General features: G+C 40.2%; 1 protein-coding gene across 1 annotated transcript in view; it reads left to right on the forward strand.

The window, feature by feature from the left end:
- LOC134568857 (cadherin-related family member 3-like) overlaps positions 1-23,505 on the forward strand; it is a 90,219-nt gene extending 66,714 nt beyond the window's left edge. The window contains exons 11-19 of the mRNA XM_063427548.1: positions 9,464-9,562; positions 11,930-12,159; positions 15,046-15,217; positions 18,306-18,550; positions 19,947-20,140; positions 21,389-21,408; positions 21,905-21,936; positions 22,162-22,210; positions 23,091-23,505. Coding sequence (XP_063283618.1) covers positions 9,464-9,562; positions 11,930-12,159; positions 15,046-15,217; positions 18,306-18,550; positions 19,947-20,140; positions 21,389-21,408; positions 21,905-21,936; positions 22,162-22,210; positions 23,091-23,257 — 1,208 coding nt within the window. The 3' untranslated portion in view covers positions 23,258-23,505. The remainder of the gene's footprint in view (positions 1-9,463; positions 9,563-11,929; positions 12,160-15,045; positions 15,218-18,305; positions 18,551-19,946; positions 20,141-21,388; positions 21,409-21,904; positions 21,937-22,161; positions 22,211-23,090) is intronic.
- Positions 23,506-24,072: the final 567 nt, after the last annotated feature.

Raw genomic sequence — 24,072 nt, forward strand, 5'->3', positions numbered from 1 at the left:
AGCAGTTACTTGTCTTCAAGCGGGTGTGTCAGGCCTACAGTGTGTGCTCTGCAGAACTGTTCAAGTGCACATGGCCAATCATATCTGGTGTCTCTATAGCGTGCTTTTACATAAAAAAAGGTTTCTAGTGTAAGCTAATAGCAGCCAGTCAGTGTCCTTCAAGCGGCTCTGTCAGTCCTTCCTTCAGCGTGTGCTCTCCAGAACTGTTCCAGTGCACATTGCCAATCATATCTGGTGTCTCTATAGCGTGCTTTTAAAACCAAATTTTTTTTTTCACTGTTATAGATTGAATAGCAGTTACTTGTCTTCAAGCGGGTGTGTCGGTCCTACAGTGTGTGCTCTGCAGAACTGTTCAAGTGCACATTGCCAATCATATCTGGTGTCTCTATAGCGTGCTTTTACAAAGAAAAAAGGTTTCTAGTGTAAGCTAATAGCAGCCAGTCAGTGTCCTTCAAGCGGCTCTGTCAGTCCTTCCTTCAGCGTGTGCTCTCCAGAACTGTTCCAGTGCACATTGCCAATCATATCTGGTGTCTCTATAGCGTGCTTTTACAAAGAAAAAAGGTTTCTAGTGTAAGCTAATAGCAGCCAGTCAGTGTCCTTCAAGCGGCTCTGTCAGGCCTTCCTTCAGCGTGTGCCCTGCACAACCCTGCCAGCGTACTTTGACAGTTGCCACTCATATCTGGTGTCTCTATAGCGTGCTTTTAAAACCAACATTTTTTTTCACTGTTATAGATTGAATAGCAGTTACTTGTCTTCAAGCGGGTGTGTAAGGCCTACAGCGTGTGCTCTGCAGAACTGTTACAGTTCACATTGCCAATCATATCTGGTCTCACAGTAGCTTGCACGCATAGTACCACTAATCCCCCAAAAAATGACAGGCAGAGGCAGGCCACCCCGCAGGGGCCGTCGTGGTCGTGGTGCTGTGATTCCCTTTTGCCCTAGAATAATGCCCAGTTTTCAGAAGCCACGTACCCTGAACTTGAAAAGTTCTAAGGACATAGTTGACTGGCTAACACAGGACACCCAATCTTGTACAGCCTCCGCTCGGAACCTTGACGCACCATCCTCCTCCAGCTTAGCTTCAGGCACCTCTGAAGATACCACTCACCCGCCTGCCGCCACCACCAAAACTAGCACCACAGCCGCTTTACTTGGTATGTCAGAGGAGTTATTCACACACCCGTTTGAAGAAATGAGTGATGCGCAACCATTATTGCTAGAGGATGTAGATAACAGGGATATGTCTCAGGCAGGCAGCATTAAACACATGGAGGTACGGTGTGATGATGATGATGTTGTACCCGCTGCTGCTTCCTTTTCTGAGTTGTCAGATACAAGCGAAGCGGTTGATGATGACGATGCGTCCATGGATGTCACGTGGGTGCCCGCTCGGCAAGAAGAAGAACAGGGCGAAAGTTCAGATGGGGAGACAGAGAGGAGGAGGAGACGAGTTGGAAGCAGGGGGGGGGGGTCGTCGCAAGGAGCTAGTGGCACAGTCAGACAGGATGCATTGGCACCCGGGGTCAGCCCGACAGCACGCCAATCAACGCATGCTGTGTCCACCACCAGAATGCCGTCATTGCAGAGCTCAGCAGTGTGGCATTTTTGTGTGTGTCTGCCTCGGACAACAGCGATGCCATTTGCAACCTGTGCCAAAGGAAACTGAGTCATGGGAGGTCCAACACCCACCTAGGTACAACTGCTTTGCGTAGGCACATGATCTCACATCACAAACGCCTATGGGATCAACACATGAGTACAAGCAGTACGCCTACTCTAAGTCGCCATCCTCCTCCTGGTCTAGCATCTTCAGTCACGTCAACCACTGCTGTCCTTCTTGCCCCCTCTCAACCATCCGCCACTCCGTCTCCCGCCTTGAGCAGTTCGCGCTCATCTGCCCACAGTCATGTGTCTGTCAAGGACATGTTTGAGCGTAAGAAGCCAATGTCACCAAGTCACCCCCTTGCCCAGCGTCTGACAGCTGGCTTGTCCGAACTATTAGCCCGCCAGCTTTTACCATACAATCTGGTTGAGTCTGAGGCGTTCAAAAAATTTGTAGCTATTGGGACACCGCAGTGGAAGGTACCCGGACGGAATTTCTTTTCACAAAAGGCAATCCCCAACTTGTATTCGATTGTGCAAAAGGAAGTCATGGCATGTCTGGCACACAGTGTTGGGGCAAGGGTCCATCTGACCACTGATACCTGGTCTGCAAAGCATGGTCAGGGCAGGTATATCACCTACACTGCGCATTGGGTAAACCTGCTGACGGCTGACAAGCAAGGAATGCGTGGCATTGCAGAGGAGTTGGTGACACCGCCACGAATTGCAGGCAGTCCTGCTGCCACCTCCACTACTTCTCCTACTCCATCCTCTTCCATAACCTCCTCGGCTGAGTCCTCTTGTGCTGCTGCGTCTTGCTCCACATCAACGGCACCCCCCCAGCTCCCCAGGTACTATTCCACATCCCGGATACGGCAGTGTCACGCCGTCTTGGGTTTGACTTGCTTGAAAGCAGAGAGTCACACCGGACAAGCACTCCTGTCCGCCCTGAATGCACAGGTGGAAAAGTGGCTGACTCCGCAGCAACTGGATATCGGCAAAGTGGTGTGTGACAACGGAAAAAATTTGATAGCGGCATTGAAGTTGGGCAAGTTGACACATGTGTGTAATCTGATCGTACAACGCTTTGTGCATAAGTACACAGGCTTACAGGACGTCCTGAAGCAGGCCAGGAAGGTGTGTGGCCATTTCAGGCGTTCCTACACGGCCATGGCTCACTTTGCCGATATCCAGCGGCGAAACAACATGCCAGTGAGGCGCTTGATTTGCGACAGCCCTACACGTTGGAATTCAACACTCCTAATGCTCCAACAAGAAAAAGCTGTTAATGAATATTTGTATGACCGGGGTGCTAGGACAGCCTCTGGGGAGCTGGGAATTTTTTTGCCACGTTACTGGACGCTCATGCGCAATGCCTGTAGGCTCATGCGTCCTTTTGAGGAGGTGACAAACCTAGTCAGTCACAACGAAGGCACCATCAGCGACATCATACCATTTGTTTTCTTCCTGGAGCGTGCCCTGCGAAGAGTGCTGGATCAGGCTGTAGATGAGCGTGAAGAGGAAGAGGAAGAGTTGTGGTCACCATCACCACCAGAAACAGCCTTATCAGCATCGCTTGCTGGACCTGCGGCAACGCTGGAAGAGGATTGTGAAGAAGAGGAGTCAGAGGAGGATTGTAGCTTTGAGGAGGAGGAGGAGGAGCAAGACCAAACACAACAGGCATCCCAGGGTGCTCGTTGTCACGTATCTGGTACCCGTGGTGTTGTACGTGGCTGGGGGGAAGAACATACCTTCAATGACATCAGTGAGGAGGAGGAACGGGAAATGAGTAGCTCGGCATCCAACCTTGTGCAAATGGGGTCTTTCATGCTGTCCTGCCTGTTGAGGGACCCTCGTATAAAAAGGCTGGAGGAGAACGACCTGTACTGGGTGTCCACGCTACTAGACCCCCGGTATAAGCAGAAAGTGGCGGAAATGTTACCGAATTACAACAAGTCGGAAAGGATGCAGCATTTGCAAAATAAATTAAAAAGTATGCTTTACACAGCGTATAAGGGTGATGTCACAGCACAACGGGAACTAACAGGGGGAGAGGTGGAAGTCATCCTCCTCCTCCTCCTCCCACGACCACGCCGGCAAGGACAGGACGCTTTAAAGACGTGTTGTTGATGGAGGACATGCGGACCTTTTTAAGTCCTATGCATCGCCACAGCCCTTCGGGATCCACCCTCAGAGAGCGACTCGACCGACAGGTAGCAGACTACCTTGCCTTAACTGCAGATATCGACACTCTGAGGAGCGATGAACCCCTTTACTACTGGGTGTGCAGGCTTGACCTGTGGCCTGAGCTATCCCAATTTGCGATAGAACTTCTGGCCTGCCCCGCTTCAAGTGTCCTGTCAGAAAGGACCTTCAGTGCAGCAGGAGGTATTGTCACTGAGAAGAGAAGTCGCCTAGGTCAAAAAAGTCTAGATTACCTCACCTTTATTAAGATGAATGAGGGATGGATCCCAAAGGGACTGACACTGGGCGATACATTCGATTAAAAAAGGCCTGATGAGATGAGCTGCCTTGGGCTAAAAATGGTCCACACGCTGCTGTATTTTAGCTCTGAATGACGTTTGACTTGCGTGACTTATCCGCCACCAACTAGGGTTCAAGCCGCCATGTTTTAGGGCACTTTCTGCCTGTGAAACAAACATCAATTTTTCTGGCCGCTGCTACAGCAGCGGCTGCAACAATACCAAATTTTTCAGGCATGTGTACATGCCTAATTTTTAGGCCCACTGGTGCAGCACTGTGGCTTCAAAAACCAAACCAAAAAAAAATCCTCCAAGATGGCACCAATATACCAGTGGTCTAAGCATCTTCCCACCTTGGCCTAAAAAGGGGAGGTGATTCAACAATTAAAAATCTCTGCCATTTACACGTCCACTGATAGGAGACGCGGAAGGTATTAAACTGATATGAACAATACTAAACTCACCACTCCTATCTGGTGGCACATTAGCTTGCCCGCGCAGTGCCACAAATTTCAAGTAAGAGGACCGACCAAGCATCTTCTTCCATCTCCCTGTTACATAAATTAATGCCATATCCATAGAAATTGTAGAGAATATCCAGGATAGTTTTACAGGGCCAAATCATGTCGCCTGTTGAAAGAGGTGACCTTGCTCGGGTCCCAGGTGTGCGGTTCCTAAAATGGCTGCCATATACACGTCCACTGATAGGAGACGCGGAAGGTATTAAACTGATATGAACATTTACTAAACTCACCACTCCGAGTGCTGTTATTTATTTAATTTTTTTGTGGTGAGGCTTTACAGGACAGAGTGCTTCTCCACGGGACATGTTAACTCACGGGCAGCTGGCTCATCAAGGAACCAGAGCAGCTTGAACGAGGTGACCTTGCTCGGGTCCCAGGTGTGCGGTTCCTAAAATGGCTGCCATATACACGTCCACTGATAGGAGACGCGGAAGGTATTAAACTGATATGAACAATACTCCACTCCTATCAGTAGGTCCGTCCCATTGTGATTTATGCCCCCCACCCACCGCGCAGGGATGGGGCCGGGGGGGAGGAAAGAAGGCCCCCCCATTGTGATTTATGGCCCCCACCCACCGCGCATGGGTTGGGGAGGACAGTAGCTCCCCCCAGTGTGTATCATGGGTAGTGTTGTCGCAAACCCAAAATTTTCGGTTCGCGAATGGCGAACGCGAACTTCCTCAAATGTTCGCGAACCGGCGAACCGCGCGAACCGCCATTGACTTCAATGGGCAGGCGAATTTTAAAACCAACAGGGACTCTTTCTGGCCACAAAAGTGATGGAAAAGTTGTTTCAAGGGGACTAACACCTGGACTGTGGCATGCCGGAGGGGGATCCATGGCAAAACTCCCATGGAAAATTACACAGTTGATGCAGAGTCTGCTTTTAATCCATAAAGGGCATAAATCACCTAACATTCCTAAATTGTTTGGAATAAACAATTTAAAACATCAGGTATGATGTTGTATCGATCAGGTAGTGTAAGGGTTACGCCCGCTTCACAGTGACAGACCAAACTCCCCGTTTAACGCACCGCAAACAGTCCTCTATATACAGAGTAAACATGGCTCCCTCTATATACAGAGTAACATGGCTCCCTCTGTATACTGTGTAAACATGGCTCCCCTCTATATACAGTGTAAACATGGCTCCCTCTATATACAGAGTAACATGGCCCCCTCTATATACAGTGTAACATGGCTCCCCTCTATATATAGAGTAACATGGCTTCCCTCTATATACCGTGCAAACATGGCTCCCTCTATATACAGAATAACATGGCTTCCCTCTATATACCGTGTAAACATGGCTCCCCTCTGTATATAGAGGGAGCCATGTTACTCTGTATATAGAGGGAGCCATGTTTCCACTGTATATAGTGTAACATGGCTCCCCTCTATATACAGAGTAACATGGCTCCCCTCTATATGCAGTGTAAACATGGCTCCTCTCTATATACAGAGTAACATGGCTCCCCTCTATACAGGGGCGTACCTGGAGCATTTGGCACCCGGGGCGGATCCTTTATTTGGCACCCCCCTCCCCAACTTTGAAATGTAAAAAACAGCTGCAATTTTTTTTTTATTTATGTTTATGCAGTGTGTGTATAGTGTGTAAAGTGTGTGTATATTGTGTGTATAGTGAGTGTGTATAGTGTGTGTGTATAGTGTGTATAGTGTGTGCAGTGTGTGTATAGAGTGTGTATAGTGTGTGTATGCAGTGTGTGTAGTGTGTGTGTATAGTGTGTGCATAGTGTATGCAGTGTGTGCAGTGTGTGCATAGTGTGTACAGTGTGTGTATATTGTGTGTATAGTGTGTGTAGTGTGTGTATAATGTGTGCAGTGTGTGCAGTGTGTATGTAGTGTGTGTGTATAGTGTGTGCATAGTGAATGCAGTGTGTGTGTGTAGTGTGTGTAGTGTGTGTATAGTGTGTATAGTGTGTGCAGTGTGTGTATAGTGTGTATGCAGTGTGTGTATAGTGTGTATGCAGTGTGTGTATAGTGTATGCAGTGTGTGTATAGTGTGTGCAGTGTGTGTATAGTGTGTGCAGTGTGTGTATAGTGTATGCAGTGTGTGCAGTGTGTATGCAGTGTGTGTAGAGTGTGTATAGTGTATGCAGTGTGTGTATAGTGTGTGTATAGAGTGTGCAGTGTGTGTATAGTGTGTGCAGTGTGTATAGTGTGTGCAGTGTGTATGCAGTGTGTGTAGTGTGTGTATGCAGTGTGTGTAGTGTGTGTGTGCATAGTGTGTACAGTGTGTGTATAGTGTGTACAGTGTGTGTGTATATTGTGTGTATAGTGTGTGTATATTGTGTGTAGTGTGTGTATAGTGTGTGCAGTGTGTGTATAGTGTGTATGCAGTGTGTGTCCCCAAGCCCCTAGTCACACAACCAAATAAAAAAGCCCCTACCTACCCCCCTCACCCTAAAAAATAGTGAAGGGGGAATAAAATTACTACCCTGTAAAGTAAAATTCAACTTACTATTCAACGTCTTCTTCTTCTAAAATCTTAATTTTTTTAGCCCCAAAAAAGGCCAAATATAAAGGCCTTCATACCCGTCGAACTTAAAAATAAAATAAAAAACCCGAGCACAAAAAAAAATTAATCCATCTTCACCCATGGAGGGCTCCGTGTCAGTGTTTATCAGGGATCCTTAGGATAGGTGTCAATCCATATCTGCCAAGTGACCCTATGTAGGGGGAACAGTCCCTATTCTGCTCTGTGTCAGTGTCTGGAGGGAGTATCTGCAGTAACACAGAGTGTCTGGGGGGAGTATCTGCAGTAACACAGGGTGTCTGGAGGGAGTATATGCAGTAACACAGAGTGTCTGGGGGTAGTATCTACTTGTAACATTTATATGCACTAAAAAAAAAAAAAAAAAATTGAAAAGAAAAAAAAAATGGTTGCAGCTTCCGAATTAATCTAAAATGGATGCTGTCCAGTAGGTGGGAGGGTCTGCTAGGGAGGGTGTGCTGCTGATTGGCTGTAATGTGTCTGCTGACTGTGAGGTAAAGGGTCAAAGTTTACTCAATGATGACGAATAGGGGGCGGACCGAACACCGCATGTGTTCGCCCGCGGTGGCGGACGCGAACATGCTATGTTCGCCGGGAACTATTCGCCGGCGAACAGTTCGGTACATCACTAATCATGGGCTTTGAGGACAGCTGTCAATCCATACCTGCCAAGTGACCCTATGTAGGGGTAACAGTCCCTATTCTGCTCTGTGTCAGTGTGTATCATGGTCTCTGTGGACGGGGAACAGTCTCTATTCTGCTCTGTATCAGTGTGTATCATGGACTCTGTGGACAGGGAACAGTCTCTATTCTGCTCTGTGTCAGTGTGTATCAGGGGCTTTGAGGACAGGTGTCAATCCATACCTGCCAAGTGACCCTATGTAGGGGGGACAGTCTCTATTCTGCTCTGTGTCAGTGTGTATCATGGTCTCTGTGGACGGTGAACAGTCTCTATTCTGCTCTGTGTCAGTGTGTATCATGGTCTCTGTGGACAGGGAACAGTCTCTATTCTGCTCTGTGTCAGTGTGTATCAGGGGTTTTGAGGACAGGTGTCAATCCATATCTGCCAAGTGACCCTATGTAGGGGGAACAGTCTCTATTCTGCTCTGTGTCAGTGTGTATCAGGGATCATTAGGATAGGTGTCAATCCATATCTGCCAAGTGACCCTATGTAGGGGGAACAGTCCCTATTCTGCTCTGTGTCAGTGTGTATCAGGGATTTGACTATCTTTATTCAGATTCAAAAATTACAATTCCAGGAAAAATTTAACAAACATTTACAAGAACATGTTATGCACATCATAGAAACAACGTAAACCTCTTTAAAGCCACAAACTTAAGACAAAAAATACGTACACACAATGTGTAAGGGTTTGAAAGAATATTCTGAATCCTTACATGTTTACTTTATCGTTTGTTTGATTTTTGTGAACCATATATAAACTACAAGCAGCGTGAAAACTATAAAAACTCAAGTGGCCATGCTGATCACATTAAATAGTATGCTTTACACAGCGTATAAGGGTGATGTCACAGCACAACGGGAATGTAACAGGGGAAGAGGTGAAAGTCATCCTCCCCCTCCCACGACCCCGCCATATCTGACAAGTGACCCTATGTAGGGGTAACAGTCTCTATTCTGCTCTGTGTCAGTGTGTATCATGGTCTCTGAGGACGGGGAACAGTCTCTATTCTGCTCTGTGTCAGTGTGTATCAGGGGCTTTGAGGACAGGTGTCAATGTTAGGTGATTTCTGCCCTTTATGGATTAAAAGCAGACTCTGCATCTACTGTGCAATTTTCCATGGGAGTTTTGCCATGGATCCCCCTCCGGCATGCCACAGTCCAGGTGTTAGTCCCCTTGAAACAACTTTTCCATCACTTTTGTGGCCAGAAAGAGTCCCTGTTGGTTTTAAAATTCGCCTGCCCATTGAAGTCAATGGCGGTTCGCGCGGTTCGCCGGTTCGCGAACATTTGCGGAAGTTCGCGTTCGCCGTTCGCGAACCGAAAATTTCGGGTTCGCGACAACACTAGTACTGATAAAATAACTGTGGTGTCGGCCCAAATGGAGTAGAGACAAACTTGGCCTAAATCTAGAATTACAAGAATTAAAGATATAATTGAGTGGAAATTGGTACTATTATGAGTTAAAAATTAGCAAATCTAAATATTTTCTTTCTAAATAATGTGACAATAGATTTTTTCCAGTTACCTTGTTTTGAAATCCCTTCCAAATCAGGGCATGAATAAAATAGATAAAAAGTATAACTGCAAACATAAATGTATATTTGTTTAATTTTCTTTTAATGTGTCTATAACGCATTGTTTTTATTTATTCCAGTAACCACTACTATAATAGTATCTGTGACTCCAGTAAATGATTTCAACCCAGTGTTTGATTCTGCTACATACACTTTTACAGTGCATGAAACTTCAGGAGGTATTGTATGGATTAAAAATTACTTATTGTGGTCTAGGTGAATGGTTTCCAACCCAGTACTAAAGGGACACCAACAGTCCTGAATTTAAGTATTTCCCAATTCTGCTCCAGTAGAACACTGACAAAACCTGGAGCAATAGTATCCCTTCAAGACTGGATTAGGAAACATTGCTCTAGTTCAGGGGTAGGCTACTTTGGGCTCTCCAGATGGTGTGCACTACATCTCTCATAATGCTCTAACAACCAAAATGCTGGTAAAGCATCAGGGGAGATGTAGTCCACAACATCTGGAGTGACAAAGGTTTCCTACTCTTGCTCTAGTACATGGATAAGCTACCTTTTGCATTCCAGATTTTGCAGACTACAAACTGATGCTTTGCCAGCATTATTGGTGTAAGAGCATTATGCTCTATATAATGGTTTTATTGCATTTCAAAACTGTCAAACATGGTTAATAATGATGATCTACATATCCAGTTAAATTATAGTCATTTTAGGGTCAGCAGGGCTATTCATTGTCTATCAAGCATTAAACCTCTATCCAAATCAAAGAAATATAACCAGTCAGGGTGGGAATTCTATTTTACAAACAATTGCAAATTTTCCTATCTTTGTCTTTGTCACTGTAAGTCTGAAGGATCTATGTCATGCTCATCAGGGGCGAATTTCTACTCACAAGCATTTTCACCAATGGCTAGTGGTAATTCAGAGCCTTCCCTTAGAACATTACTGGCTAAAAGCTAAAGTAAAATTCAACTTACTATTCAACGTCTTCTTCTTCTAAAATCTTCATTTTTTTAGCCCCAAAAAAGGCCAAATATAAAGGCCTTCATACCCGTCGAACTTAAAAATAAAATAAAAAACCCGAGCACAAAAAAAAATTAATCCATCTTCACCCATGGAGGGCTCCGTGTCAGTGTTTATCAGGGATCCTTAGGATAGGTGTCAATCCATATCTGCCAAGTGACCCTATGTAGGGGGAACAGTCCCTATTCTGCTCTGTGTCAGTGTCTGGAGGGAGTATCTGCAGTAACACAGAGTGTCTGGGGGGAGTATCTGCAGTAACACAGGGTGTCTGGAGGGAGTATATGCAGTAACACAGAGTGTCTGGGGGTAGTATCTACTTGTAACATTTATATGCACTAAAAAAAAAAAAAAAAATTGAAAAGAAAAAAAAAATGGTTGCAGCTTCCGAATTAATCTAAAATGGATGCTGTCCAGTAGGTGGGAGGGTCTGCTAGGGAGGATGTGCTGCTGATTGGCTGTAATGTGTCTGCTGACTGTGAGGTAAAGGGTCAAAGTTTACTCAATGATGACGAATAGGGGGCGGACCGAACACCGCATGTGTTCGCCCGCGGTGGCGGACGCGAACATGCTATGTTCGCCGGGAACTATTCGCCGGCGAACAGTTCGGTACATCACTAATCATGGGCTTTGAGGACAGCTGTCAATCCATACCTGCCAAGTGACCCTATGTAGGGGTAACAGTCCCTATTCTGCTCTGTGTCTGCTCCCTTCAAGACTGGATTAGGAAACATTGCTCTAGTTCAGGGGTAGGCTACTTTGGGCTCTCCAGATGGTGTGCACTACATCTCTCATAATGCTCTAACAACCAAAATGCTGGTAAAGCATCAGGGGAGATGTAGTCCACAACATCTGGAGTGACAAAGGTTTCCTACTCTTGCTCTAGTACATGGATAAGCTACCTTTTGCATTCCAGATTTTGCAGACTACAAACTGATGCTTTGCCAGCATTATTGGTGTAAGAGCATTATGCTCTATATAATGGTATTATTGCATTTCAAAACTGTCAAACATGGTTAATAATGATGATCTACATATCCAGTTAAATTATAGTCATTTTAGGGTCAGCAGGGCTATTCATTGTCTATCAAGCATTAAACCTCTATCCAAATCAAAGAAATATAACCAGTCAGGGTGGGAATTCTATTTTACAAACAATTGCAAATTTTCCTATCTTTGTCTTTGTCACTGTAAGTCTGAAGGATCTATGTCATGCTCATCAGGGGCGAATTTCTACTCACAAGCATTTTCACCAATGGCTAGTGGTAATTCAGAGCCTTCCCTTAGAACATTACTGGCTAAAAGCTATATCCTGAGTTGTTGTAGAAATGTAAGTTCTGTGATACTTTAGTTGTTTAGCTACTTTTTGGCCTTCTCTGGGTTGGCCATCAAGTAAATATAGTTATCCACTAGTGATGGTTAAAGAGCTAGTGTTAAGTTGATTGTTCATATATTACAAGATCCATCTCTCTTCTGCAGTCATTACTCATTCTCATAACTATAACATTTACATTACATAATATTCGACAACCATGATAATAGGATTATTTTATTATTGTACAGTTAACTATGATATCGGAGGAGTGAGTGCCACAGATAAAGATCATCCAAGCTGTGTCAGATATGGCATAGTTAATGGCAACAGAGATGTCATCAGTAGATTCTGGTTAAATCCAATAACTGGAAGAATAAAACTAATAACGCATCCAGATTTTGAAACCCGCACCTCCTACAATTTAACCATCGAGGCAACAGACTGTGACCCAGTGAATCCTCAAAAAGCTCAATCCACAGTGAGTACGGTTAGCATAACTCTTTGGTGATAGAAATATATGCTAGATTAGGGGTAGGCAAACTTCGGAACTCCAGATGTTGTGGATCGCATCTCACATTATGCTTTGCCCACATTATGGATGTAAGAGCATTAAGGGAGATGTAGTCCAAGACATTTAGAGTGCTGAAGGTTGCCTATTCTATGCTAGATCTTACTATAAGCTCATGGATATGAATCCGATTTCTAAATTAAAGGGACACTTCGGAAACCTAAAGTGCTTCCTGAAATGCTTTATGTGTGAAGAGTGTATATATTAACCGGGATACACCCCCAGCTGTCACTCAGACAACAAGTTCCTTTCCTGGTTTGTTTAGCTTATTGGAGCTAAACTATAGAGGCAGGCTCAACACCTGCCTTGCAAATATTTCTCATTGAGCTGCAGTGGGACGTCTGTGATTGGACAGCTACAGAATGTCTGGGCAGGGTTAGAAGGGGAGGACTTGCAAAGGCTCTAGACATGAGATCTGCTGCCTTTGCAAGCTGTTATATATACACTCAATGAAAAAAATTAAATTCATGCATGATTTTATTGAATTAATTAATTTTCATTGAAAATAGTCAACAGTGTTTATTTTTTATTTGGGCAGTTGTGTTTACCTTTAAATTGGCTATATAATCAAACTGTATTTGAAATTTGAAATTGAACATAAATTAAAATATTGTATTTTACATGAAATATACAATTCATGAACAAATATTATATTATATATAAAAACCCACTTGAATTGACCAATATAGCTGTCATGTCCTGTATAGGCCCAGCAGTTGGAGACCCCTGCAATGGAATATAGTCTAATATATATATTGGATAATACCTGTTTTCATTTTTTCAGATTAACCCCTTCAGTACTAAACTAAGCATAAACTCTTTTATTTTCATGTATTTTGCGGTATGAAATCTAGTCCATAAAGCCTCACTCAACCTAATTTATACTCTAGTTATGATTACCAGCCTGTAGAGAAATGAATTTATCTGCCAGAAGCCACTAGGCATACCTGTAACACTGCTGAAAATGTAAGATTACCCCCTGCTTTCAAACAGTAAAGGAAGTTTCACTGGGTGATATTGTTCCTACAGTCATGGAGCAGGGAGGAGTGAATAGACTCTAACATTCCACTGTCAGTAGTACGTTTGCACTTCAGAGACTGATAAAGATAACTATAGCAGTTTTAAATACCTTTATTTTAGGTATATATGATTTAACTGTATTTACTGTATGTTGTCATAATGCTCAACTGCAGACATCCTTTTTCCACTCAGTTACCATTGTCAGTAACCTGTACTGCTTGTAATGCCTACAGAGTCCTTGAAAATACCTATAAGCCAGACCATGTTTTTTTTTTTTTATCTCTTTTTGTCACATCTGCATGTGAGAAAAAAAAATAATGCATTTTTTGCTTTTATACTAACATTTCAGACCCTGTGTAAAATATTGCAAGATAACGTACATTGTATACTATCTAAAGCTTTTCATTTCCCAAATATGTTTTATAAAGGATGAACGAATAAGGGAAAAATACAAATTGTATAAATTTACACAATTTTAATTTCTAAGTTTCAGAAGAAACAAAATAATCGTCCTATAACCTAGGACCTAATGGGACTGAGGGTAAAGAAGAAAACAAAACAATTTGAAACAACTATTAATTATGAAAACATAGTTAAAAAGAAGACATAACCCTGCTAATCTTAAGAATCATGACATATGTATAGAGATATAACAAGTGCAGATATTATTATGTTTAAGTGGCCTAATAATATCAGAAAAGTGGACTTTTTTAAAGTTGGTTAAGGAACACAGAAAATATATGTATGGTTAATTTCCTCCTAAGGTTTACCTACCATTATTCATGTAGTCCATTTGTAGTTTGGGCATTGTTGTACTTCCATTTTCACAATATTATTAGGCCACTTACACATATTAATATTGTGCACTTGTCTTATCATAATTCTTTAGATAGTAGTAGTATATATCCACATTCTTCAGTTGTAATGCATATATTTATAAACATATAACAAACCTGACCTTGCAAAATACATTTCCCTCGAGTGAGGTGTCAAAAGGCCTCAACTGCACTAGGGAAGGCAGTGTTCTTAAATAAAAACAATTAGTGAGGGCAGTTGCTTGATGAATAGATGTTCCCGTTCAACCCAGTGGGAAATCACAAAATGTAGTATATAAACCTATTTAGGTACTATTTCTGAGTTAATGGCTAGTGGTTTTAATGGTTCATCATTTTAAGATTTTTTTTTTCTTTTTTTAATTCTTTATTTTTCTTGTGCATTAAAATACAAAACAGAGTGGTCTGTAGCGCCACAACAGCGGTTACAGGTCCGTCAGCGGCCTACATGGTCATGTCATATATAAACTGCACATTTTATTTTTTATATGTGAATATGTCACGATAGGAACAAAGTTAAACTAAAAAAACAAAAACATGGTAAATGCTCGTTTATGTCATACTTCTATTTTGTTGGGTCACGAGTGGGTCGACCGCTTAAATTATGAGATCTAAGATATTGGAAGATTTTTTTATTTCAAAAGATTTTGTTTGGAGCAATCACTTATGAAGAAAAGCAGATCTCACTGGAGACATGAGTGATTTATTAGCAGTTGTGCCCACTGTAGCATTTGTATACTGACCTACACTGGGCGAGAAGATATATAGCAAATTCCCAAATCTTTAGTAATCTTATTCTGTCCAGTTCCAACATTGTTTCCTTGGCGTTCTCCTACGCCATGAGTCATTTCATCTATTATATTCTGAGCTAATTTGCAGAATGTTTCATAATTTTCATTTGATATGTGTTGTGTGTCTTATTGAGTTCTCTGTTTATCACTAGGTCATAATTATTATTATAGAGGAGAATGATGAGGCCCCGATATGCAAGCCATCAAGATACACAGCTGTCATCTACGACAATGTGACATCGGGACTCAACATTAACAACTTTAGACTCAACTGCAATGATGACGACTCCAGTGATGCATCAATGCGGTTTGAAATAGTTTCAGGTACTTTGCTAATGTTTTTCATTCAACTTCCTGCTCATATGAGTTGGTCAAAAATACATAATCGCTTCTACCATGCTTGTGTTTATAATGGGTACAAACTCAATTTAATTATGGAAAACATATGGCTTATTTTTTTTTACTAATATTAGTAAAATCAAATTTCTAGTTTTCTCCTCAAGCACTGTTAAAATCGTAAGAAAATGGTTTATATTATTCAAAATTTTATAAAATTATTCCACCTGCAATCAAGAAATGCCTACATAGATTTAAGCATATATTTTGAAATATACCAATATTTTACATCTCCATAGCATAAGAAACAACAACAAAAAAATATGCCTTTGACACAGCAACTCTGAGATAGCATGGCTAGGCAATGATTTATTTAGATCATAATCTGTGCTTTGGGATTAAAAGCTAGGTTTAAAAGCGGTTGTCAAAAGGACTCTCCACATTCCTAAAGCACTCCAGCCTGCTGAAGGACTTTATGTGTGAAGAGAGTATCCTCTTTTTTTCATTTTACCAACAGTGCAGATTTCAATAGACATTTCCACATTTATGAATTAACCTTGTTACACTCCCTCAGCTTTCAAGCAGGCTCATTTGGGGGTATATCTACTAAATAGTGTCGTGCGTTTGTATTTGGACAGTGGAGTGTCTCTTTGAGGAAACTATAGAACTATGAACAGAAAATATAAAAGAGTGACTACTATTTGTACTAGTGTGTGTTTTGAAAGGTGTTCTGTGTTTGGTGTTATGTTGAGGAAATGCCATTTGGGATTGAGTGGACGAGTAGACATATAGATATACAAAAAAAAGTGATTAAAAAAAAAAAGCGATGGTGCGCAGTACTAAGTAAACCACTCACTGTGGGTATCTTAAAAGGATAAAACCTCTATACAATATATATATTACCGTAAGCACATGTGTCCCAAACCTAAATGCATATTGGGTGTATAAAAACCATTAATAGGTGTAATAGAGATCTAAATACCCAACAAAGTGACATGTGCATATACTTGCAAAATAGCAGTTCTGATATCTGGGAGGGAGACATAAAAGAGAACTACTAGTGCAGCACAGTATAAAATATATATCATAACATAATATGGCTCTTTATGTATCTCACTCGCAAGATAGGAGTGGTAAAAGCACCACTCATGGCTACAGCGCTCAGGGAGGATCAGCCCCTAGAGTGTGTGAGATCCATAGGATACACTTGCGACCAGAATATCAGATAAGTACATTTTTTATTGTAGCAGCATGATAAAAAACATATGCAGGTGTATAAAATCCGCTATCAGCTCACCAGCCCTTGAAAAATAAATAAAAGTCAGATTTCAGCATGCTAAAACTGTCCTTCAAGTCTCTGCTGGTTCTGCCGATATATATTCCAAAATCACTTCCTGGTTCCTACTCCGTGACGCGTTTCGCCCCTCCTCATGGGACTTTGTCAAATGGGTTGTGTATCCTCCCACTTCCCTTCGCTTTATATTTGCGAGGGATCATGATCCAATATACAGTTTTAAATAAAAATCTTTAAATTAAAAAGGAATATAAAGTCCTAAAAGAGTCTCTTGTCGCTCCTTAATAGATAACCAGAGATTTAAGCAAATACCAGTCATAGATCTACTAGGATTTTAACGGACATTATTCCACATTACTGACAGTTGTCCTAATTTGACCAGCAAAGGCATTACTGATCTTTATTATCCAGTATACTTCATATGAATAATATACAAATAATATATGGAATGAAATAAAGCCTAATCTGCCAAAAATATATGTAAATGCCTATTTTTTCATGTTGAAGTCCTTGAGTGCTGGCTTTCTTTTTAGAGACTGTAAAAGAACCGGGGTAGACCTTCTAGATTGACATCTCCTTATGGAATCTAATATATAAGCAGATTTCTAACCAGGAGCAGAATTAAAGAATATGAACAATCAATTAGAAAGCACATTGTATGTCTCATAAACACTTTTCACATATAGTATAACGTGCAATAGTGATGACAAACTGAATAATTTCTTAAAAGTCCATATAGGGGTAAATTGTCTAAATCAAATTATTGAGAAAAGGGGAAAGTATCCCATCATATAGGCAAGAGACATAATAAACCACAAAAAATATATAACAACAAAATAATAATAATATATATATATATATACGTGCAAAACATTAAAAAAAAGAGGTGGTTAGGCTAGACAACGTTAAAACATTAAAAATAACAACTTAAAATTAGGGTTTAGAAAAAACTTTTTAATAGATTAAATCAATGTAAGCTGAGAAGGTATTAAAGTGCCTCATAGGTGCAAATTTCAAGCCCTTATTAAGGACCTTAATCTCATTATCGTTTAGGTGATGTAAGGAGATATTATTAATACCAATCAGGGTTACCGATTGTATCTTTTTTCTTTTCCACTGTTTTCCTCCTCTACATCCCAGAAACTTATTCTCCTCATTCTTTTTTTGGGAAACTTGTTCCTCCTCGGTTCCTTGTCTAAAAAATCCTGCTCTGTATATCCACTTCTCAGGACTTCATACCTGTTATAGGAAGTGTTCCTCTGAGGGCACATGTCCCTCCTCGACTTCTCGTTCTCCTCTTGTTTCTTAGGAGATTGCATTCTCTCATTATGTCTTCTATTTTTGGGCCTCAATTCTACCCACCCCTCCTTTCCATTCTCTACCTTGTTTAATGTAACCTCCCTTCTGCGTGGAGTTTCAAACTCCTGTTGGAGGGCTCTATTCTGAATTTTGTTACTGTTAAAATTCCTATTAGCATTTCTATTTACTTCATATTTTGAATAGCCGTTCCTGGTCTGTTTTTCTCTTCTAAAATATCTCACTTTACCTACCTCGTAGTCTTTCTTGTCTATTTTGTATTTTCAAATTTTTGTTTCTTTAATTTCCCTCTCTATTTTATCTATGCTTTTTTTAATCCTTTCTGACAGTTCATTAAAGTCTTCTGTCCCCATACATTATATAAATCTATACATTTTCATTAAGAGAAATGTCATTTCACATCTTCTTAATTAGAAATTTAACAAATATGTACTGACAATCTGAAATAACTCTATTTTCATCTAGGTAATATAAACAACCACTTTGCATTTGACCCCACTCATGGATCACACAATCCTAAATTAATTGTGAAAAACCCTTTTGATTTTGATAATGGAGCAGACATGCAGCAGAAATACAATCTCCTTGTTAATATTATCGACGACAACGTTAAAAATAGAACGGAAGACAATCCAAGAACGGGTACAGTTTTGATATATGTAACTGTTGTTCGAACCAATACTCCTGCTCCTCCCACAACTGATTATTATGTAAGTACCTTTTTAAATGTTCATAGGTTTATTAAAGAAATAGTATACTGTTAGGAATACAAAACGGTATTCCTAGCACTTTAGTGCCCTCCACCCCTACCCCACTGCAAATAAAGGATTAATAACACCTTTTTACACTAACCTGATTTTAGCGCTTACTTTCCCTGGCGCTGGGTCGGGCTCCTCCTCCACGGACACCATGGCAATTCAATGGCCTAATGTGCATGCATAGAGAGCGTCGCGAACATTAGACCTTTTAAATTGACTTAGTGCTTTCCTATGTGGTTTATAAAGACGCTGGATGTTCTAATGCAAAACGTGAGGACGTCCAGTGTTGTTTTTAACAAGTTAATACAGTACAGTGAAAAATTACGGTTGTGCAACACCTGCAGAAATGCAGGGTGAAGTCTGAAACACGATGCCTGTCTGTGTTAATTTGCATGTCAAGCTAGGAACTCTGAGATGATTTCATGAATTTCTATTACCAAGGGGAACCTCTGAAAGTCTAATGTGAGATATGTAGATGATCCACAACTGTAATTTGTTTTTATTTGCAACTTGGGGAGTTTTATTGTGTTTGGTCTCATCACAAACTTTTTGACACCTTGCTATAAATTTCATCAAATGAAGCCAAAAAAGAGTAGTATCCAAAATGGAGTGGAAAATGAATGAAATGCATAATACAAATGACTGTGTTCCCGGTGTGGTGGTTCCCCTTGATTTCCAGCTTATATATATTTAAATGAACACAATAGGATCAGTAACACAAACATGTATTCCTGACCCTAGAGTGTTAAAACCACCATCTGGCTCTCCCTAAATGTAAAATCTTACTTGTAATTAAGTCTGCAGCTGCTGCCTCTGCCCCTGATCTGCTTGCTGTCTGCTTACATCATCAGAAGTGATTCTGTGAGCCAATCACAATGTTCTCCCATAGGATTGGGTGAGACTGTCAAAGAGGCAGATCAGGGGCAGAGTCAGCACAAGTTAAACAAAGCCCTGCCCTGGCCATTGAATCAATGCATGAGGAAAGTTCAGTGTCTGCATGCAGAGGGTGGAGACACTGAATGGCAGTGCTGCTCACTGTGCAGCACTGCCCCAGGAAGCACCTCTAGTAGCCATATAAGCCAGTGGAGTTATCACAAGGCTGTAATGTAAACATGTAGTGTAGTGTTTACTGCACAATGCCTGAAGGGCATGAAGAAATAAAGGTAGCAAAATCATATTTATATTGGTGGGTGATGCTGTGTTCATTTGGAGACAGACCAATATGTACATTTGGATGAGTACTAAACCCTTCCATGATGACCTTTTGTATGACCTCAGTATAAGTCAATATCAACCCGGCCTTACAACTGTGTCTTCATAATTCACGTTTCATCTTTTTTATGAATAGCAAAGAAAAGGACTAACCATAGTTTATAAAGAAGTGAACACGTTTGACTCCAGTGCTTGGTATGTCCCTTTTATCTACACCATCATGGCCCTGTTACTTGCTGGTTTGACTGCCTGGGCCTTACACCTTTTATGGAAATATGCCAATCTCAAAGCGCTTTGTCAAAAAGCAAGACGTAGATTTCCCCATAAAAGGTAAGAAGATCATTTCTAACTGTATGTCATTTTTTATTGGGGTGGTATTTTTTTTTTATATTACCATACATCAAGTTCCACAGACAGCTCCACATTTTTAGTGATATAGGGGACAGTAAGTCAAGAAGACTTCATATTAACCGTCCTCCTTCCACCATGTTGTATACATCATCTATATTTTGTCTTTTACCCAAGTACTGCTCCTAGCAAAATGAGTATCTTAAAAGCATTGCTGGAAATCTGTGTACTTAGAACCTTGAGGCTTTGGTGAAGGAACCAAAAAAAGTCTGGGGGGGCTTTCATAAAAAAACTATGCACCCCTTATGGAGCAAATGTTAAACTATGCAATATTCTGTAGGTAAAATGGTACACTATATAGATTGGTGGGATATGGATCTATTAAGTTACCTGACCTATGCAGAAAAAAGCTAATTCTCAAACAAGCTATTTGACAAATGTCTTACATTGATCCCAAGTACACTATCACTTGGGATATAGATCTGTGAAATGTTGATCTATTTAAGCTACCTGAGCTAAACAGAAAAAAAAAACTAATTGTCAAAGAAGTAACTCAATTATGTAACAATGATCTTCCTGTTGTTTTAAAAGCTATGTGGAAATGAATAGTAAATTCCAGTTTTTTTTTGTGTCACATTTTTAAACAATAAAATATATTATTTTAAAAGCTACAACATCAGAACAGAAAGGGAACTTATCCTTTTAACCCGTGCCATTAGGTTTTTAGTTTTAGATTTAGATTTGTCTCCAACCATCTCTACACCCATGCTTACATTCAATATAAATCTACCAAACCATCACGATGATTGATAAATAAAAATTACAAAATATATAGCGTAAATACAATAAGGAGTCTAAGAGTTTCAAATACTTGTTGCACTACAGAAATAAATCTTGCACTGCATTTGGAGTTTATCTTATTATATTTAGTACCATGAAATTTAATTATAATATAGGCCTCAAATTAATAATTTTGGATTACATTTTCAAATTATTTCCTATTTTTTGGATAAACTTTGAAAATTATTTCAGTTCTTAAAAGATCTTATGTATTTTATATATGATATATTTTTGGTATTTTAATTCTTCGAAAACATTTTTTTAAAAAAGTTTATTTCAAAATATTAAATACTTTGAATGCTTATTGAAAAATATTAAAATCTAGGTCATAATAAGAGACATGGTTCCTTAGATTATTCAACTAACCTATTTGTTTTATTCTTGGTGCAGAGTGAAGACGTATCTTCAAGGTAAGATTCTAGGTTTTCTTTATAAAAACTATTTTCCTCTCTTATCCTGATTTTAATATCTTAAAACATATAAGATATATTAATATCTTATAATAGATATAAAATTTTTACAATCGATTTCCAAAACTGAATGACCTATTCATGGAGTGAATGCTGTGCTAAGGTAATGGTTTTAGGAACCAGACTTTGATGCTGGCAAATAATACCAAAGGTCCTTAAAGGGGAGGTTTGATCTGATTTGTGGACCCCTCAGATCTCTTTAGGCCTCGCTATCTTTGCCAATGTCTTTGATTTTGTTCACACTGCTGTATCGGTTTCTAATTTTTCTCCTCTCTCATTTTTTTTAATATTCATTTTGCATTCCAATTAATGTTACTGTATACTTACAAAAAAGTTCAATAACCAGTGCAAAAAAAACCCCAACCCAAATGCAACTAATTTAGAAATGCTGTTTTAACCACTTTTATATTTTGATTTTTTTTAAAAAAAATATTAGGTACTAAAAAAGAGGACGTGGAAGTGATTACAGTAAGTAATATAAGAATATATATTTTACTTACGTATTTACACTTAAATAATTGTTTCCTTTAACTTTGCAAATAATTAAATGTATAGATTGTGTTAGCCAAATAATGGAGAATGTTCCACCTTCAGAAGTTTTCCCCATAACTGCATGTGGTCCAATCTATTGAGTATTGTGAATTTTGTGTTTGTTATGTTATGTGCTAATATGCTCTCATTTTTATCTTTTAGGAAACTATCACATACGAGGCTGTGTTCGATGGGCAAACAGTGGATCCAGGTAAATATTTTTGTGTAGCCTTTAATGCTATAAATTGAGGTATTTAAAACATTATCTTTTACACTTCTAGTTTCCTTTGCACATGTTATAGCACATGTACTTCTGTGAGACTTATTTTTATGAAATATGAAAATAATTAGAAATATATTTCACAGCTTTAATAATACAACAACTTAATATCATATATCCTATTCAAGACATTTTCACTTTTTACTATAAAAATATAAACACTTTTCCCATGTCACCTGGAAATTAAATGTTAATAATCATGTGTATCTAAGCACTATAATTACTGCAGCACAATGTAGTAGATGTTAGGAGTTTCACAGCAAAATCCTAGTGCAAGCTAACAAACTAGTTACGAATGTTTGACACGTATCTTAGTTACCTGTTCTTTCAGGTCTGCCTTGCTGTGCTAAAGCAGAAGTTAATACTTCTCTATTAGCAGGCCAGCTTTGGACCTTGACCATTAACTAGGAACTAGCTAAGGCAGTGAGTAATGTTTTCTAAAATGGTATGCGTTGATATACTAATGTGAAAGCATGAACTGCTTTAGCATACCAAGGCAGGCCGAATGAATGCAGGCATGTGACCAAGCCAGTTTGGCAGCTTACACAGGCATGGCACCAGAGGACTGCTGGCATAACCACTACAGCATGCCAATTTATTGTTAGAAATAAGTTTAACATTGTGAAACCATTAAATAATTACATGTAGATAGGTTGTTCGGCTCTCTGTATTATAGAGGCCCTGTCAGGCATGGTATAATACAACGTTTAGAAATAAGTGTATCTTGACTATTGGCTGACATCAGTCTTCACCCAAGTTACACATAAAAAAAAAGGTAGCATTCTATTGAATCATATGCTTTGTTTATTAGTTACAGGACAAATGTATGAATATAACACCAAGTCAGGGGCACGCCGGTGGAAGAACGTCCAAGGCAAAGAAGAGAACATAAACCTTTCAGATATTTCTGCCATTTCCGAAGCAATTATCCCACAAACTCCACCTGCCCCATTAATGCCACCAATCAAAGAATTCTGAGAAAATACACAGCAAATGCATTCTTTTGTGACTTTAATCTCTGATTTATGTAAATCAACATGTAAAACTGTGTGCCTTTGTCGGAATATCACTCTCCCAATTCTCTTATAGTCATGAGCTGGTAGAAAATTATGGGAGTTGAATTCCTGGGGTGCTGCATTTAGGCACATCAGCTATAAACTTAAACTGATCTTCTTTTGTATATCCCTGTGTGAATATTGAGTATGATCATAATAAATAAACTGCTCTCATTTTCATCTATACTCAGGCTAAATTACATGTAACATTATATAAAAATTTAATAAAAACTAACTACTTTGCATATCTTAAGTTTGGTTTGTTTCTAAACATGATAAATGCTTGACTGACTAAACCGTTATGGAATTATGCATTCTTATACTTCATTCAGCTCATGATAACATAATATTTTTCATAAATTATGTACCTTTGTCTGCTTATGGGTGGAGTAAGTTAGAAGTGCAGACAGGGTCGTCTCTAACATGGGGCAAATGGAGAAGTTGCCCCAGGCCCAGTTACTCCTGTGGTGCCCAAAGCAGCTGCTCAGAACAATTTTTTTTAGGAGTGCGCCAGCAGTGGAACTACCACCAGGGGTATGCATGCTAAGGGAGCCCATCGGGTGGCCTATTGCTTAGGCCATTGCCTAGGCAAAGTATGGCAATGTGTACTCAGGGACCCGGTCAGCACTGCAGCCCTTAAATAGCTTAACCAGACCTCTTCCCCTTCCATGATATCAGCGCTGAGAGGAAGTTACAGCTGGTCACTTCCTCCCAGCTATCACAAAGTGCAGCATGGGA

The sequence above is a fragment of the Pelobates fuscus genome, chromosome 7 (genome assembly GCF_036172605.1).
Source record: "Pelobates fuscus isolate aPelFus1 chromosome 7, aPelFus1.pri, whole genome shotgun sequence".
NCBI lineage: Eukaryota > Metazoa > Chordata > Amphibia > Anura > Pelobatidae > Pelobates > Pelobates fuscus.